The sequence below is a fragment of the Micromesistius poutassou genome, assembly GCF_964030765.1.
Source record: "Micromesistius poutassou genome assembly, chromosome: 21".
NCBI lineage: Eukaryota > Metazoa > Chordata > Actinopteri > Gadiformes > Gadidae > Micromesistius > Micromesistius poutassou.
Window position 1 is genome coordinate 8866530 of NC_140291.1, and position 20166 is coordinate 8886695.

The 20166-nt window shown below is 42.3% G+C and overlaps 1 protein-coding gene across 2 annotated transcripts in view; it reads left to right on the forward strand.

Annotated features, from left to right (window-relative positions):
• Window positions 1–20166, forward strand: part of LOC311366589 (glutamate receptor ionotropic, delta-1-like) — a gene marked incomplete at both ends in the record, with an annotated part of 424970 nt that overhangs the window by 392956 nt on the left and 11848 nt on the right. For both annotated transcript variants that reach the window (XM_084485372.1, XM_084485371.1), the window contains 5 exons: window positions 637–759; window positions 2237–2311; window positions 4954–5320; window positions 8845–8983; window positions 17759–17954. In XM_084485372.1, coding sequence (XP_084341498.1) covers window positions 637–759; window positions 2237–2311; window positions 4954–5320; window positions 8845–8983; window positions 17759–17954 — 900 coding nt within the window. The remainder of the gene's footprint in view (window positions 1–636; window positions 760–2236; window positions 2312–4953; window positions 5321–8844; window positions 8984–17758; window positions 17955–20166) is intronic.

The following is a 20166-nucleotide window of genomic DNA, read 5'->3' on the forward strand; positions in this document are numbered from 1 at the left end:
ATAAATAGAACAATTATTGCAACAGTTTGTTTTATCCTCCTTGAGGTACCAGAGCGGTGGAGTTAGTGAAACATATGGATGTTCTCCTCACGTTCTCCATACTACTCCTTTAACTCCATCTTCCTCACAGGAAGGTGTGTTCGTTGGTTTTGTCCTCTACAGGTTGCCAGAACGGTTAAGGACAAGAGTTGAAAGATATTCTCATGTTCTATAGAGTCTAGATGTTCTCCTCATGTCCCCCCGTCCCTCACCTCTACCTTCTTCCCCTTGGACTTGGATGTGTTTGTCTCATGTTCTCCATGCCATTCTGTATCTCCATCTTCTTCAGAAAGATGTCAATGTATAAAGGACGATCTCCTCATGTTCTCCATGCATTATCTCTCTCTCTCTCTCTCTCTCTCTCTCTCTCTCTCTCTCTCTCTCGTAGTAATTAGTAATAGGGCAACATTCATCTGATGCCATCCATCATTTATGTCTTCTTCAGGAGGATGTGTGCCTCATGCTCCTCACAGTACCAGAGGGGTGGTGTAAATGAGACATGTTCTTTCTGTGTTCTTCAGGAGGATGTGTGCCTCATACTCCTCACAGTACCAGAGTGGTGGTGTAAATGAGACCTGTTCTTTCTGTGTTCTTCAGGAGGACCCCTTTGTGATGGTGGCTGAGAACATCCTGGGCCAACCAAAGCGGTACAAGGGGTTCTCAATCGATGTGCTGGACGCCCTCGCCAAGATCCTGGGCTTCAAATATGAGATTTATCAGGTGGGTGAACTAGAAGTTGAATAGTGTTCATGGTCCAGGTTGTTCATATTGTACACCTTTGTTTAACGAGTGCTTCGGAGAGGTTATCGGCAGAGGAATGTTTTGGAAGGAAACTGATATATATCTTTGTTTATGTGATATTAGCTGGCTCTAGCAGGTACATAAATTGACCCATTAATGTGTGTTAGCGTTATTTGTAATAAGTAGCAATTTCAAATTCAAATTATACACTATATTTCTGTAACATAACTGGATAACGATATAACCCATTACAAATAATTAATAAAGATGTTGTCAGAGCCAAATCAGCCTATTGTTATTTGAAGAAACTACCTCCATTTTGAGTTTTTTTTTATTGCTTGGCCACACCCATGTTAGGCTGATTGACAGGTGGAAGCCCCAATATAAGTGGATTCATTTTTTGATGGACAGAAGTTTGAGTCCTGGTTTTGTAGTTGGGAGCAGGGGCATAGCCAGGACGTTATTCCTGGGGGGGCCAGCTCGGGCCAGTCTTTTATTTGGGGTGGCACTTGATTGTCAAAACTTCTACTCATGCACAGTGTCACTCAGAGCGTCCATCAGGCCATGAACAATGGATTGAATATACGTTATGGACACTAATAATGTCTTATTGATAATCCTATGTTATTGGAATGGGTGCTTAGATGTTGTGCGATGTGTCATGACTATGTGAGGGGGTTCGGGACCTTAACATGACACAGGGATGTTTTTAGTGCAAATGATAGAAAGACATGGAATTGTCATTTTAGGCAATCATTTATTTAGGTAAACCGTAGCATTGTAAGTGCAATATATATTTATAATATGAAAATATAAGACTTAAAATTAAATATTAAGTCGAAATAAGATTAAAAATAATAATGCATATATTTCAGCTTTCTTAAAGATCCCATGGCATGCTACTTTATGAATGCTTTTATATAGATGTTAGTGGTCCCCTAATACAGTACTTGAATAATCCAGACTCTGTCTATGGTGATTTCAATCAGGCCAAATTGAAGACCGTACTTCCACATTACCACAAACATGTGAACTTTGCGGACGTTTTTGTAACCATGGTGCATCCTACTTTATGGAATATTGGAATACTTTATTGAATAAACATTTTGTCAAAGACGGAAGACAGAATAATAAGGCAGGAATAGGAGAAGAGCAGGTGCGTTGAATACAGCTCAACTAATACCTGAAGCAATGACTATTCAACTACAGACTTCGAAATAGCCATTACAGATGAGATGACAATCATCCTGAGACTTCATTCCAACAAGAGGTGGGCGTGTTTGCTTCATGCTTGGTTCCAGACCGGTGAAATATGCTGATCTTCAGCTGATCAGAAAAGTACAAAGCATGATGACCTGCATTCAACTGAGGAGAAATCTGGCCCTACTCAATTTGAACATTTGGGCTAGAAGGTTGAAGGTTTCCTTCCCTAAAATGACTGTGTCTTTGTCCTCAGGTGGCCGACAGCAAGTATGGATCCCAGCTGCCCAATGGCTCGTGGAACGGTATGATCGGAGAGCTGATCAACAAGGTAAGATAATACTTTATTGTCCTTTTTCACAGAAATTTTTCTTGCAGTGCAATGCAGAGAAGTCAATGAACAGTACCATGGCATAAGGTTTTATCCTAGGAGCATCCAGATGTTTTTAGACCAGATGCATGAGAGTGGCAACAGCATCCTCAGTGCTGCGCTGTTGCCTGTATGCAAACTGGAAGGGGTCAAGTTTGTCCTGCACAGACTGAGAGAGCAGATGGGATAGGATTTTCTCCAATGACTTCATTAATACAGATTTTAGTGCCACAGGTCGGAAGTCATTGCACTCCTTGGGGCATGATTTCTTTGGGAGGGGGATGATGTGTGATGTTTTCCAGGCCGTTGGGACAGTGTGTGTGTCTATGAACTGTTGGAAAACACACTGGGTTGCCACACCGGGGCTAGCTCCTTACTGTAGGCTTTCAGGATGGAGGCGCTGATGTTGTCTGGGCCAACAGCCTTCCGTGAATTAAGCTGACTAAAGATGTTAGCCACCTGACCCACTGTGATTGTCACTCTATCCTCAGAGCCCACTGTGATTGACTCCAGCACCTCCCTGCATCTCTCCTTACTCCCCATGGTTTCAAACCTGCTAAAGAAGGTGTTTAATTCAGTAGCAGAGGCCAACTCATCTTTAGTCACATAAGGCTTCCTGAGTTTACCTGGCATACCTGTCATGTTTTTGACAATGTCCCATGTTTTATGTGAATTTCCAGCCTTGAATGCTTCCTCCAGGTGTTTGTTGTGTGCCTCATTTGCTTTCCTCAGTGTTACTCTGTTCCTTGTATCTTTTTTGTAGCTCCCTTGTGTCTTTATTTTTGAAAGCCAATTTTCTCAAATGTATTATTTGTTTAATGTCTTTGGTTATATAGGATTTATTGTTGGGGTAAACTTTAACTGTTTTTGTGCGAATGATGGACTGTACACAAAAGTTAATGTAGTCTGTTGTGGCAGTGCAAGTTTCATCCAATGTGTCCCCCCTCAGCATATCCCAGTCTGTGCAATTAAAGCAAGCTCCCAGCTCCTGACTGCTGTCATGAGTCCACTATTGGACCTCCTTGTTTTCTGGTTTACGGCTTTTCAGTTTTGATGTGTAGGTTGGTATGAGATGTACTACATTGTGGTCAGAGTTTGAAATTGGTGGTTTGCTCCTGGATTGGTATGCATTGGTAAGATTAATGTAGCATTTGTCAAGTATGTTTTCCTTCCTGGTTCTACATTTAACAACCTGTTGAAATCCTGGCAGAGTTTTCTCCAGGTTGCAGTTGTTTAAATCACCTAGAACAATGGCAGGGGCATCTGGAAAGTGTTGATTATGAACACATTCTGCTATTGAAGCTGCATTGCCGCTTGGGGGGACATAAACAACAAATAGCAAAATGCAGCCAAACTCTCGGGGGAGATAAAAAGGTCTCAACCCAATGCCCAACAGTTCAAAGTCTCTGTTACATATGATATGCTTGATTGTGTACTGGCGGCACCACCGATAATTTATGTACACACAAATCCCTCCTCCTCAACTCTTCCCCGAGCTTTCACTCCTGTCCGCCCGTATGAGTGAAAACCCTCTGGCGTCATAAAGTGAGCGTCTTTGTGCAGCCATGACTCGGTGAAGCAGAGAAGGGCAGCCTCACGAAATTCAAAAGAGTACCTTGCATATGCCCGTATCTCCTCAATTTTATTGGCGATAGAGCGCAGGTTGGCCAGGATCATAGCAGGTAGAGCTGGTCGGGATTTTCTTTGCCGAAGTCTCCTCCTTATTCCTCCCCGTCTCCCTCGCTTCCTCCTCTGCCGCCTCAGCTCCCCCTCTCTGGCAGCCAGCAGTCTACCCGGCTTCCAACTGTACCAACTGTTCATTCAACACAGCTTATGCTGGGCTGTTGTTACCTGCTCTATTCAATCCCATAATCCTATTAGTGCCACTGCTATATTTATCCAATAGTAAAGAATATCTGCGTTATCACAGTAATTGCAATTCATGGTTCATTAATGATTAATCATATAATGAAATAAATATGAAGGATTCATTTTTGATATTAAAGACGTATTGGAAGACATTTATGTTTGGCCATCATTTTGAGATTTGGCCATTCCATTTGGCCACAGATGATTAAAACCCATAACATGAGCATTTTAATACATTTTCCATTTTCAACGTCAGCAGTGCAAACTGGAAGTTTCTCTCCTCTTCTTCAGCACTGTTACATAACACCACTAAATCTGATGGCCTCCGCCCATAAAACGTAGCCTTTGGCCAAAAATACGTTTTAGTTTTAACGATGAGTAATAGCCAGACAACGCAACACATCGTACAGTTCAATCAAATTTTTTAGTTTATGATGCTTTCTCCTCATCGACCTCTTTTCATTCTCTTCCTATTATCTCTCTTATCATTTGCTATTTTTTGTCTGATATCTTCATCTTTCTTCAATGTTCTCTGTGTTGATTTTCGTTGATCATCATTCTGGATTTTTCTTTAACATTCTTCTACATCGTTTTTCATCATTCTTCATTGTTCTACATTGTTCTTCATCGTCCTACATTGATCTTCATCATTCTCCATTGTTCTTCATCATTCTTCATTGTTCTTCATGGTTCTTCATCCTGGCTGTCATCCTCCTCTTCCTTCCCCTCTCCAGCGAGCGGAGTTGGCCGTGTCGGCCGTCACCATCACCCCCGAGCGGGAGAACGTGGTGGACTTCAGTAAGCGCTACCTGGACTACAGCGTGGGCATCCTGATCCGCAAACCCGAGGAGAAGATCAACATCTTCTCTCTCTTCGCGCCCTTTGACCTGGCCGTGTGGGCCTGCATCGCCGCCGCCATCCCCGTCGTCGGGGTGCTCATCTTCCTCCTCAACCGGCTGCAGACACTGCGCTCCTCCTCCTCTTCCGCCTCCTCCACCTCCTCCGCCGTTACCCAGAATGCACCACCAGGCCAGACGGCGGTGGGCTCCGGGACGCTGCACAGCGCCATCTGGATCGTCTACGGAGCGTTCGTACAGCAAGGTGGGTGGCCCCTGAAGTAGACAGCGTTTAACGTTAGTAGCATCACTGTTGAACTAAAGGACTTGAAAGTCTGATCTTTGTGCGCGCGCGCACACACACACACACACACACACACACACACACACCCTACGTTGACATTCAATCTACACTTACACCTCAGTTTAACTGATGCAAGGCAGCGAGCCCTTTTCAGAATTGGGGGATTTTTTTAGAAGAGAGTTTAAGGAATCATTAACTCCCAAATAAGTAACTTTAGATACAAAAAAAAAGTCGGATGGCAGACTCAAATCTGAGTGTACGGGGGGGTTTGTCTTCTTTCACTTCATAATCGTACTGAGCAACAACAAGACATTGCCTCGCCCGTTCAGGTTCTCTTGTGCATCCCAGGCTGTGCACCGTCTCTACCTGGTCCAGGTGTTCTGGTGTCTCTCCTTGGTCCAGGTGTACTGGTGTCTCTCCCTGGTCCAGGTGTTCTGGTGTCTCTCCTTGGTCCAGGTGTTCTGGTGTCTCTCCCTGGTCCAGGTGTTCTGGTGTCTCTCCTTGGTCCAGGTGTTCTGGTGTCTCTCCTTGGTCCAGGTGTTCTGGTGTCTCTCCCTGGTCCAGGTGTTCTGGTGTCTCTCCCTTGTCCAGGTGTACTGGTGTCTCTCACTGGTCCAGGTGTTCTGGTGTCTCTGCCTGGTCCAGGTGTTCTGGTGTCTCTCCCTGGTCCAGGTGTTCTGGTGTCTCTGCCTGGTCCAGGTGTTCGACTCCCGGCGGGTCTGTCACCACACTGTAGGAGCCCAGAGCAGAATGACCATAGAAAGAACAATCTAGTGCAAAGACAGGAAGCAGAACACCTGCAGAAGGATCCTTACAGGGACAACTTATTACCCCCTCCCCCTATCCACCTGCATAGGGCTTTGGGAAAGCAAAGGAATAAGGAAAGCAAATCCCCCCCCTCCTTATAAACTTACATATCTTTAGAAAAAAAAGCAAGGGTTACTGGCTGGATGGATGAAGGTATTGTGGCGTTGCATTGTGGGTCGCCTATAAAATCGTATCCAAGTTTTCAATGTGCCAATAATAGTCTGCCGTTTCGTCTGCACTTTGTATAAATCAGCATCTTAATTGATCCATACTCGATACCATGTGAATACCTAATAATCAAATGCCTTCAACCGATGATGTTTGGTTGGCAAAGGAGGTATGCTACGGGCCAGGAGAGTCTGGCCGTGAGGATGATTCACTCTGTGTACCATCCCCAGCATCCGCAGTCTACCTGCTCTTTAGTTTCACAAATGACACTAGATTAATTACATTAATATCTAAAGATGGATAGCGACGAGCTGGCCTGGGCACTGCGCCGTCTCCCCCCAGGAGCTTAGCTCCAGCACAGTAGGACTGCTGGAGTCCAGATGACCTGCTCCTTGATTACATGAATCTCTAATGACTGGAGGACGCCTTGTCAAAATAGGTCCCCCAGATAGCCAAATACTTAAACTAAATAGCATTCTGGAATCTCTCTCTCTCTCTCTCTCTCTCTCTCTCTCTCTCTCTTGCGTTTGACTTCAATCAATCACATCTAATCACAGCCATGGAGGGCTATTATGAGCCCAGGGAAGAATGATCCAGGGGGGTAGCCTGACGCAGAGTGGATACGAGTGTTGCAGACACAATGGCCTTTGCATTTCTGCTGTCTCTGAAGCAGAAGCGTGAGCACACCGATATCACCCTATGAATATGTGTGTTGGCCCCCTTACCTCCACCTGTGTGTTATATTATCTATTGTCTGCCAGGTTGCTGGAGAACCGGACTTCTAGGGATAATGTTCGGGATAAACTCTAAAATAATCTCTGCTGCTGCAGATTGATAGAGCAACTCGCCTGTTGGAGACCCAGTTCGTAGGGAAAATCCCTGTCCTTGTAATGCCCCTCAGTCTCCATAAAAGGAACTTCACTGTTTGACTCTTAAGTCTGGTCGGCTTAGCTCAGGAGGTAGAGTGGTTGGCTGGTAACTGGAAGGTTGCTTGTTCGATCTCGATACCTCCTAGCTGATTGTCGAGGTGTCCTTGAGCAAGACGCCTTACCTTGACTGCTCCTGACGAGATGGCTGTCGCCCTGCGTGGTTGACTCCACCGTCGGCATTAACCGTTGTAAGTCGCATTGGTTAAAAGCATCTGCTTTTTTTTTTTTTTTAAAAGCATCTGCTTTTAACCAATACAATACAATACAATATATGTAAATATAAATCATTTAGCAAATCGTATTTTTCCAAGGAGGCTGTGAATGTATTGATATGAGTCTCAGGGATATTGCTTTTGCTTGCTGTGGATATCTCGCTAGTTTCGTCTGAAGGTCCTTTTTCTGCCGCACGCACATCTTGTTTTTACAATAACAAATGGAGCTGAATGGATTGTATACTGTATGCGCGATTTGTGAAAAAAGGAATGTTTATTTTACTCCCACCAAGGTAATTTTTTACAAATAAATTTAACCAATCACTGTCAGGTATCTTTTTCAGAGTCGCCATGGTCACTGTTCATGATGTAGGAAATGGTGGAGGTAACACTATGTTTTTCAACACAGATCATAGTGGTAAACTACATTTGTAGACCATAATTAATGCAGTCTGTTATATTTTGTGATAATTCATCTGGAAGGCACGACATGTTTACTTGCACTGCGGTACGTGGATATAGGTTGCTTTGATAACATCACGATGTGAAGTTGTTTTTGTTTTGGAGATTCAAAAACATGGATCTGTTGCAGAATGCACACCCACTTGACAATATGATAACACTATGATACCTATGATATCTAACACACAAAAAGTGAAACTCAATTATAAATAAAACCTTTAAATAGTTTTTAGTATTTTAGTATTTAGCTGTGTAGCATCTTATCCTACCTATCTTTGTTGCATACAGGGAATAGGTTAACCTTACGATTGTTCGTGCTTTGCATTTGGTTCTATGAACATCCTTACTGTACCAACAGCAATATATTGTCACTTTCTTCTGACAAATGTACTTATTGTAAGTCGCTTTGGATAAAGTGTCTGCTAAATGCCCTAAATGTAAATGTGAATGTGATTCTTTGAACTTTTTTGAGCTGTTTTTGGCGTCTGATCTGAAAGTAGCTCTGATTCTAACATCCTGAACACTGCGTTATCCCCCCATGAATCCACTGGCCCAACAAACAGCCTTTAATCAGATGTCCTAGAGTGTGGGGACACCCTATCACTACTGGTTTTGTTCAACTGTGGAGTCATTCGTTAGTAATTATGTTAGTATGTTCATATGCCATCTGCATGAGTCCTGTCCACTCCACCCTAGTTATATTACATTATATCATGTTATATTACATTACCTTGGGAAAGAGAGTTTGTACAATGGTGCACGTGAATCAGAGCTACTTACAGGCCATCATTTATTCATCATATGAATCATGAAATAACATAATTATTCCCATCGGAGTAACCATGTTTTAGTTATGTAGGGAGATGAAGTATAAAGTTTCTCTCTCTCTCTCTCTCTCTCTATGCAGGGGGGGACAGCGTGGCGGGTTCGGTGGCATTGAGGATCGTGATGGGCAGCTGGTGGCTGTTCACCCTGATCGTGTGTTCCTCCTACACCGCCAACCTGGCCGCCTACCTCACTGTGTCGCGCATGGACCACGCCATACGGTCAGCACACCTTCCACACCACGCCTCACCAACACACTGTGGTTCTGCCCCTTCATCCACAGTGACTGACAGTGATTAAAGATCCAATTAATTTTTTTTTAAGGTTAATAATTGCATTTGGGGGTTCCACTAGAATAGGGTCACATGCCTGTATGTTAGAAATAACCCTTATTATTCTCACACTGTTCATTTCTGCAAAACCAATTTCAGCATCTTCCAGAAATGATTTGTTTAGTATCACGTCGCTTTAAGGCCCCCCTCCCGAGTAGCCCAGTCTGCTTTGACAAACAAGCTGTTTCACACACTTATTGAGGGGCGTTTTCGGTGGACGCGAATACTCCCCCTGGCTCAGACTTAGATTTTTCTAGCTAAGCAGATGTAAAACATGTATACATACGTAATATAACACTCTAATGCAAAGGGAAAAGTCGAAAAAGCATGATATCACCCCTTTAGGATCCATATCACTCTGGAGTTAGCACACAGCACAAGCTTCTACAGGTCAGGGGGCGTACATGTGGACTGGAAACCAGAACCCTTTTGGCTGGGAGTCAAACACTGTAGTCCAATTGGATTCAGTGTATATGTGGTGTGTGTCTTAAGGCCTGCAGAGCACACACACACACACACACTCGTCTGTCTGATGGATGGTTGCTGGATGCAGAGGTAATATAAGATATTAGGAAGACCAAGAAATTGAACTTCTCCAGAACCTCCTACGAGCCACTAACTTCCTAAACACTCACACCACTCCTTCTACAATCACAACATTGAAGACCTTTTTGGTTTTACCCTATTTTTTGTTTTTCTATGTAGCCAACTGCAAAACTTTATTCACATTTGGAACAGGGACTTAGTCTGGGTTCATTTAAATATATTTTAGCAAGTCTCCAGAAAACAAACCAATCCATTCAAAGGTCCAGCTTCCTAATCTCATTGATCACACTTTCTGTCTCAATATATAGTAAGCTAAAGAAGCAGCCTACACTTCAGTGATCCCTACACAGGAATCGTTGATAGATTTTTCTCTCCCATCATTAGACATCCACCCATAAAGAAGGTCTGAGGGCTGTGATTGATTACCAAGATTACCAACATTGTTGCCATTGCCTTTAATGACTCTGAAGTAGCTAAGCTGTCCCAACATTTGTGTGCCTGACCACTTAATGCTGCTGGTAGATTGCACGACAATACAGTGAGCGAGCAACAGGAAGCGGGGCGAGGGGAATGTTTTTGGAATGCAGCCCCATATCACACACACGCACTTTCCAACCGGAAATGATGGAATTGGTGGGTGATCTTGGGGTCTAGTACACTTGGGAATGAGCTAAAGACAGGTGGTTTTGTTTTATATGAAAAAAAACTTTATATGAATACAAGATTATCAATTCCTTGGTTCCAGCCCCACCGGAGGTGACGTCATCCCTCCCTGAGAGGTCACGCAAAGATGTCAGAAACACACCATGAATGGGAGCCTACAATGATATGATAGAGACGTCTGGTCTCTTTATATGAATCAGGGCATTAGGCTCTGATAAAATTGGAGGCCTCTCGCCCTACTGGAAAGGCTCACATTGAACTAGTCACATTGTGGCTAGAAATGAATCTAAATTCACAATAGACCAAATGGGCATAAAACAGCGGGCAGTTTCTAGTTCCCCATTTTTGGTGGGATGGAGATGGAAATGCATGCCTTAAGGTGTGTAGACACAGCTGGCCTGTGGACAAGTTGTTCAAATCAAAAGGTCAAAAGGAGCCGGCACCACGCCCCTTATGGGATAAAAAGGGTTAATGTGCATTTTGCTCATAACTTTTTTGCCGTTATGAAAGAGAGAGACCTGATTCTCATATGTATGTTGGATGGGTATAAGTCTCCTTATTGATCGTTGTAGTATACATTTGGCCCTCTTTTATATATATATATATATATGACACCACCACCACTGGGGCATGGCAACAATTCTCCTTATCCATATAGGGAGGGGGGAGGGGGTGCTTATGGACAGTAGGGGTACACCAGACATAAATAGGAAGCTTGCAATGAGCATTTCACTCAACTCAGTTATGCTGTGGTTTGCACTTCACACGGAACTCATAAAGTCGTGTGCAACGTGAACAGTGCTTACATTGTGTACATTAATGTTCCTCATCACAGCGTCCCGTTCCTATCACAGGAACCTAGAATCAATATGTTCAGGGGTTGTTCAAAATATTGTGTTCATATAACATGCTAATGTATTAAATACAGGATATGAGTGCTATGTTACAGAAAAGGAAATAATGGCCATAGGTCGTAAACATGTCCATATGGATATATATACAATAACTATGGGGGAGGGGGGGTGGTATTCAGAACACAAATTAGAACACTAATTAACATTGCTTCACATACGTACACACGTTTGAAAAATATGTTGTGTAATAAAATATGTAATTTAGGTTATTTCTTAAACAGCATATAGCCTACCAAGATAGTAGATAGTCCATCCAAACCCCCAAATAAGCATGAAGTTAGCAGTTAAAATCCAATCACTGAATTAAGATTATGACACTACATTTGAATGCAGAATCTATATCAGAATATTGCATTTTCCACTGAAAATATGTCAGCCATTTTGTTTGTTTTTACATTAGGTGGATGCAGGCTTATAGAAAAGAATAGGCCAAAGAAACCTAGGCATGTCACATTATAAGAGCCGTTATAGTAAAACTACTATGTTTTCTCTGTTGACTAACGTGGTTTTACTCCATTTTGGTGTGATACTGGGAAGCACATAGAGACTGACTCAAATATTACTGAATTGCATAGTTTCTCAGTTGGGGCATAAACGATGATATGATTATGAAGTCTGGGCTGTAATTAATTTCAACCAAAATAAATTATCCTCTAACCAAACCAGGATTAAATTATGGATTTTTGACAGCTTCCTAAAGCATCTCTGACAGAAATAGCGACATTAATATTCATTGCCACAGGTGCAACAAAACACTGTGATAATGTGTCTTTATTCATCACCCTCACACACATGCTGGTAATCAGGGTGAGTTTAACTCACAAACACATGCCTGCACACACACACTCACTTTTTCTCTATCACTCTCTCTCTCTGTCTACCTCTCTCTCTCTATGCTTCTCTCTCTCTCTCCATTGCCCACACACACACAACCGCACCCCCTCATACACACATAAACCATGTTCATCCTTCAACACTGCCAGTTATGTTTGTTTGATCACTGATCCAGTGAGATTTACCTTTCCCCCACCCTCCATCACACCTCAGAACTCACATCCACCGTGTGAGACCCCACCGTTGCCACGGAAACTGGGGATGAGTCAGCTGAGTTGCTGTTAATCATAACAACAACAAATAAACAGAGTAGCCACGTCATGTTGAGCTCGCTTGAATCCGATTGGTTGTTCGTTATTCAGTCCTCTCTAGAGCAGCTCAACCTTAAAACATCATATGTTGATTATTGCAAAATAATAATATGTCAAGAAATGTAATGTTTATTTTCTGCTTAACTTTTCACATGGCTCGTTTTATTTTTATTTTTTAATCCAGTCAATAGTAATATTGGGAAAAGCTTGAAGGACATAGAGATAAATAGAAGTTGAATCATTGATAATGTCACTGTAATTTATCATTGGAAATTTTTATTTTAATCATATGTTCAAATGTTCCACTGTGAAGGAAATTTTTCTTTCATTATCTTTCACGTTGACATAATAGAATGACATTGCAAGGTTTGTAGCAAATATGTAGATTGAAAATAATATAATTGCACTTTAATTGCCCAAAGAGTCTGCAAATGCTGTCAAACTTGGGGACAAATGATGAAGTCCCTTCACAAAATTAAAATGTAAACTGTTGTTATGCATAAAATCTATATAACAATAATAATTGTGCCTGTCTAGTCCCAATACATGGCTATTGTTATGCACAACCAGGACCAAGACAAATCCCTTGTGTGTGACCTGGCAGTAAATCAGTTTCTGTTTCTGATTGTGTATCTGATTCTGATAATATATGGACTATGGAAATAGCTGTTAAGCGGGGGTCACCGACTACAAACCATCGACATACATACTTGTAATATAGTTCTAGATGTAAATATAGTTATATTTAGTTCTGCCAGACAATAGTCAGAGGTATACTTTTGATTTTTGCATTTTTTTGCTAGGAACATTCAACGTGAATGTGTTGGTTAATATCACATAACCCTGTCTACAATAATATGCCTCATAGCATTTTTCACAGCCAGTGTTTTGGTTCTTAGGTTCTTTTGTAACGAAGGGAACATTAACATACTGCTGAGCTTCAAAGGCCATATTGTATATTGTAAAGAGGCACAGTAATGGTGGGGAAGTTAAAATGATTCATTGATGAGCTCACTTATTTTTAAGGTTATACCGTTAACTGTATTATGATACAAGGTTCCTCAAGAATAAGACACGCACATCCACCAGTCAATCCATCCTAGGTATTTTTTTCTATTAATATTTTTTTTCACTATGTGAAAATCACTATAGCTTTGAGTGTAGCTACATCAGGCCACTATAGGCTGCTAAGGGAGAGCTAGCCAAAACCAGGTTGAACCTAAATAGCTAGGAATGACGCCAAACACAACAAATACTAATAGACACAGTACAAACTTGAAATACTCAGTTATTTTCTACTCGTTCTGTAAGTGTCTGTGTATTTATAATGCAACAATAATTACACCTTGAGTTGCTAATTGCTTTCAAAAACACATGAAGTGTAAAGCGATGGTAAGGTAATTATGTAATGTTAATAAAGTACACATTCCCAAAGGTATTAAGTACTTATTCGCTTATTTGTTCCAAATAAGAGAATTTGACAATTGGTTTTATTGTACGGAGCTTCTCAGTTTTAAATGACAATTGTTTTTGCACACCAGTGGCGGCTGCTGGTCTTTCAAAGAGGGGAAGCTAATTTTCGGCCTACATCATGTAAATTGTATATGTAAATTATGCTCTCTGTTCCTTTTCAAGGAAATGCTCTGTCATACCAACTAGCTGTCTTTTCCAGTGACTTGACCAGTGTCCTCTCATGGCCAGCAGAGCTAGGCTGCTTAAACGGCCTTGGTCCATTGTGTTAGGTGTAGGACTTGAGCTGCTTTAAACGAGAAGCTCTTTTCTACACCTGCAGATGTAGCTCCAATTGTTGCCACTAATGAGAACAGTTTGTAAAGCTGAGGCATTTCACTGTCCAACTCCATGTATTTAAGGAACACCAAGAAATCACACAGCTTTCCCCTGTCACCCGGCAAGTCCTGATCTGAATACAGGACTTGAAGTTCAGACCTCAGGCTCCCTGAATCAAAGTGATGGCCAACTACCAAAACGATATTAAACTTGAACAAGGAAATGTGGGAATTATGTTAAACTGAAGCAAGGAATTTTGTGAATAAGTGTATGAAATGTACGATGAAAATTGTCTAGCAATTTCGCCAAGCAAATATCAAGAAATAGGTTGCAATTCGTCTTTTGACTCGCTTGCAAAATCCATGATGGGACTGAGGAATGAAGACAACTCCAGCGACTTTTTATAGTTCAAAATCGCTGTCAATCAAATGGCAACTCAGTCTTTCGCAGACCCTCCAATCATCACGCAGAAGCCCAGCGTCCAGGCCACCCCATTCCTCCATTCACCCCCAGAGACGCTGAGCGTCCGTGGGAGGGACATTCTATGCAGCCCCATTGAAGTGGATGGACGCTGAGCTTCAACAGGCAAACGCACTGTGACGCTACGGGAGTGTATGAGAAGGAAATCGAGTCAGTCGACCTGCGATAAGTAGCTGATTCTGAACGAACTCGTCTTCGAGATGGACATGTTCTAACGCATTTTTTGTCAATTAACTGTTAACACAACAGTATATATTTGACCATTTAATTTTTCTTGCAGTCTTAGAGAAATCGCCACTGTCACACAAGTGTTGGAAGGCACCATTATTTCATGTGCCATGTTATAAATCAACATGTTTGGTGCAGAGCTCACATCTTGATAAGAAGCTGAAGTATCACGACAACACGGTGATGTGATGGTTTAGGCTCCTCAGCGCTCTGGGCTTTGATTGCACAGATGAAATGCATCACCAATGCATTAATGAATCATCAAGTGTTGTGGTATGACGGTTTAGGACAGGACAAGTGAAGAGGGCAGGCAATCGAAATGCACAAGCATGTGCACACGCATGTACACACACACACACACACACACACACACACACACACACACACACACACAGCAATCGGAGCCCCATCAGCAACCATGTAATCTGTATTCTCTGAGATTGACAATTTTATTTTATTTAAAAAAAAAATCTCTTCATTCCAGCCAAAATCATTATATCAAGAAAGAAAACAATGGTAGTGTCGTACCCAGAGTGCTGTCTTTACATTCTTGCCTCCATTTTGTATAGCTATAATGACAGTCAGGGCTTGTAAAAACTGATTCAAAGCCCTGGGAGTAGATGCTTGTGGTTGGGATGAGGACAGGCGACCCAACATGAAATTCCTCAATTGTATCTTCTGTACTTGTAGAATAACTAAGCTAGCTATATTGACTGAAACTGTGCTTATGAAGTCTAGGACCTTCAGATCGTTAGTAGAGAGATGCAAGGTTCATCTTGTACATCCTTAAGATCTTTGCTAACTTATCTAAGACAATTTTTAGACTAGAGGTTATTCTCAATGCAGCATCATCTAACACCAGACCTTTCTTACCTGTTGCAATGTTGCAACCATCTTCTATCCATAGAAAAATACTGTTCATCCCCACTGGAACAGTCCAAATACTGTTCATCACCACTGGAACAGCCCAAAACGCACTGTTCATCCCCACTGGAACAGCCCAAAACACACTGTTCATCCCCACTGGAGCAGACCAAAATACTGTTCATCCCCACTAGAACAGCCCAAATATTGTTCATCCCCACTGGAACAGCCCGTCTGGTTAGGGTGTGTCAATACTTGATGTGCACAGGATGACTTGTCAGTGACTTCTTAATTGTTTCTCATCCTCTGTGGAATTAAGCAGATGACTACACCCACTGATTTCCCTTTTTCCATTTTATTGAATCCTCTTTTCATTTATTTTAATCTCCCGCTGCGTTTTCGACTCAAATTTAATGAAACAGTTTGACGGAAACCATTCTGATCTTTTATATCACTTTATTGAATCAAGTTTTCATCTATTATTTTACTCAAACATCAGGATTGATGTGATTGTTTCAAGAGTTGCAATCATTTAAGGACAATTAGAGTGCCTTCTCTTCATAGTAATGATGGCTAGTCCAGACACACTGCTGGGCCGTTTCCCTCATTATGATGTATTTGAAACTTGTGAAGATTTAACTTTGGTTTAACTTTGGAAAAACAGAGAACACTACTTGTGTTTACATATAAATGTAATTCTATAGTGTGCTGATATACAGGATATGAAGGACAAATCAAGGATTAGAATCACAACAGCAATCTTGAGCTCACCTTTTTTGAGGTTGAAGTAAACTGAAAACTCACTCACAGAATCAGAATCACTTTTATTACAACTTATTAGTACACAAAAGTACAATTCTTAGGCTTTGTTCCTCAACAACCACACAGCAGCAAAATATATAAGATAAAGTAAATAAAGATAAGTAAAAAGTAAAAGTAAGGGTTGCTGTAAACTGTCAATTCGTCTGATTTGAGCGTCTACCTGGTGAATGAGGACACTCCCTTGTCTGTCTGTCTGTAACCTGGTGGGTGGGATGGCTCCCACTCAGGGCTCTGAACCCCTGCTGGTAACCAATGCATTCCCCAGCATACGCAGACAGGGAATGCAAGCAGCAGCAGCTGATTCTACTAATGTTTCATATCTCAACCTGGTGCTGGAATTATCCGATATGAAGGAATAAACTTCTTAAGCACCGCTGGGACCTCCACCATATGTCTCCATCCAACACCCTCAGCTGGTCGACACTGCACAGGTTTTCTCTCTCTGCACTGATCGGTCTCTAAAGCGTGAAATCTGTCATCTTTAGAGGGGAGCTTAGCTCCGTTATTTGCATTGTTTTTCTTCATGGAAGCATAACTATTTTCCTTCACTTAGGTAAGGAAACTTTAATAGAAAGGTAATAGTTTACATTTACATGTAGGGCCTTTAGCAGATGTTTTCATCCAAAGATAAAATTACAATTAGTACATTTGTCAGAAGAAAGAGAAATACCAATATTTCGCGATATGTGCAGTAAGGATGTTCATGGAACAAGTGAAATTGCCACATACATTAGCATCTCTCTGTCCTGAAGAGCAGATCTGAAGAGCGTGGAATTAACTATACTACACAACATACAGCACCATCACAACACTACTCCATTTGTTTGTTTTGTGAGTTTCTATTGGTTCTTACATAACTTTCACATCCCCAACAGGAGACATGAACAGACTATTTCTATTTTGTTCGTCGAACCATGCACACGTCCCCAACACGTGCATGACAACACCTCCCCAGCACGCACCGTTCACTGAGTTGCGTAGCAGCACACAGGAAGTCCATTAACGTTCAACGCAACGCTGCCGAGGGCTTGTAACCGTAAAAGTGTTTGCTCTGCACTCTGAGATGGGTGTGTCAAAATGAATCTTTAAAAGCGTGCGGTAAACTTGAATGTTAAAATATTCAAAGAGAAAGAAAATGCTCAAGGTATCATTGTTCTGCTCGTGTGTGTGTGTGTGTGTGCATGTGTGTGTTTGGGTTGTTCCCGCCCTCTCAGGTCGTTCCAGGACCTGTCCCGGCAGATGGAGGTGGACTACGGCACGGTACGGGACTCGGCCGTGTACGACTACTTCAAGAACAAGGGCACCAACCCCCTGGAGCAGGACAGCACCTACGCAGAGCTCTGGAGGACCATCAGTGGGAACAGCGGCCTGGACTTCTCCGTGTCCAGCCCCTCGGAGGGCATCCGCAAGGTAGGAGGGGGGGGGGGCTCGGGGTGTGTGTGTGTGTGTGTGTGTGTGGGGGGGGGGGGGGGGGGGGGGGTCATGGTGGGGGTGTGGGTGTGTGTGTAGGCAAAGTATGAGGGGAAAGGTGTGTGTGTGTGTGTGTGTGTGTGTGTGTGTGTGTGCAAGGAAGGAGGGGAGAGATGAGTATGGGCGATGTGGGTTTGTATGTGGTGGATCTGTGCTCGCAAGGTAGGAGGGAAAGCTGTGTGTTTATGTGTGGTGGGTCTGTATGTGTGTATGAGTGTTTGTGACTCCAAATTAGTTAGTAAATTCTATTGAACTATTTTAAGTGTACCTGTGTAGGTACACTGTGTTTCTTTAAAATAATCAATTATATGTATAATGTGATATTTAATATGCAGTTTAAATGTTTTTAAAGAAACACAATCAATTGTTAATCTATATTTTAGACCAGAATAATCCAACTATTAACAGTGAACTCTGTGTACATGGACTACTTTTTACGTAAGTTCAACTGTATGAAACGGAGGTAGGTGGTACAGGATGCCTTTTCAAGTTAAAAGCACGAGAATATTTATTGTAATCTCGTAACTTATTAACACAATCTGTTTAAGTGAGTGAAGAAGGGACTGTGTTAACACACTATGTATAATACTTATACCTAGCTTGATTACTATGATTGACATGTTCATCATGCCAGTAGTATCACAACAATAGCACAAATAAATGATTAAGACTATGCACAGTCTTAATAGAACACATTTCTGGGTTGTTCAGCGTACTAGTGTCTAGGTTTTTGTTTATGGCCAAAACACTTCTTGTTTAGTGATGACAATGTATATGAAAATATAATGATTGTATATATAGAGTACTGTACAACTCGTCTGTATTTGCATAAGTTATTGCACTTCACCCTTCTCCTTGATTCACAACAATAATTTGTGTTTTCTAAAATCTCTGGTCAAATTCAATCTCAAACAACCAACTGCTTGTTTGGTAACCAGAACCCGATCTCTCTGTCTCTCCCCTCTCTGCTACCTAGAAGAAGGTACCATTATCTGAAGTAAACAAAGAACACATTCTGTGCTATCTCCCATATGAGCCTGCAGGCCATTAAAACGTTATAAAAGCATCAAGATCAAACATACAAACAAGATAATTACATTTGAATGGAATTAATGGACAACTTAGCATCTTCAGTGTACAACAAGGGGGGAAAGAACAAAATAAAGACGGGGTATGGAGTGCAGAAGGAATAAACAGATGAAGGGAAGATGAGACGCTCAATAATTGGCACCAACAGAGACCGGCTGAGTGTTTGGTCCAGTCCTCTAGTATTAGTGAAGCCTCGCTAGTATTTTACTGACTCAGTCTAGACCACCCCTGTAACTACATTTATTTGTGTTATTTTCTGTATTTGCTTGAATCTAGTGCTATATAGGGGAAGTAAGGGGACTTAAGACCATAACGGACTTACGGAAAATTGACTTTCTATGCCTAACTAAGACCTGGCAAAATCGACAGGACTTTGTGGACCAGGCTGTGTGTTCATGAAGGAGGGCTCGCCCCATGGGATGTGGCGGTGGGCCTGCCATTATATACCGAGCTGACATCCTGGCTAAGAACTTCCAGTCCTCAACGTCACATCCTTTAAGTGTGTTGCTTTTACTGGCTCCTCACAGCTCCAGGTTTGCCTGGTCTGTCACCCCCCAAAATCCTCCACTACATTCATGTCCAAGCTATCCGAACTACCCATCTCTGTCTGCTCCATGTCCTCACTTCTAATCGGAGATGTCTGCTGGATGGCCTCAAAATCCCACAGCACGTTGAAGGTCCCCCCCATGCCAAAGGTCCCACCCGGCTCCACTGGTACAACCCCCTCCCATCTGCGCTGTCCGACCATCATGCCATTCAACTTACTGTCCCTCTGCTTGTGCCTGGGCAGCGGCCAAACGTACCATCTCATACAGGAACTCAAGACAGGGAGTGCAGCAGCCCTGGTTCCTCCCTGAACTCTGCACCATGAAGGCCTACGATCATTAACTGGAAAGGCTCTATAAAAGATACCACCTCCCTGTCCACCTGAATGCCTTTAAGGACCATGTGAAGACCTACAAAAAAGCTCCCTCCTAGACCAAGGCTACGCCACTCTCCTTGACAACCAGCAAAATCTTCCTAGAATGCTGCTCTCCACCATCCATCGGCTGCTCCATGCTCC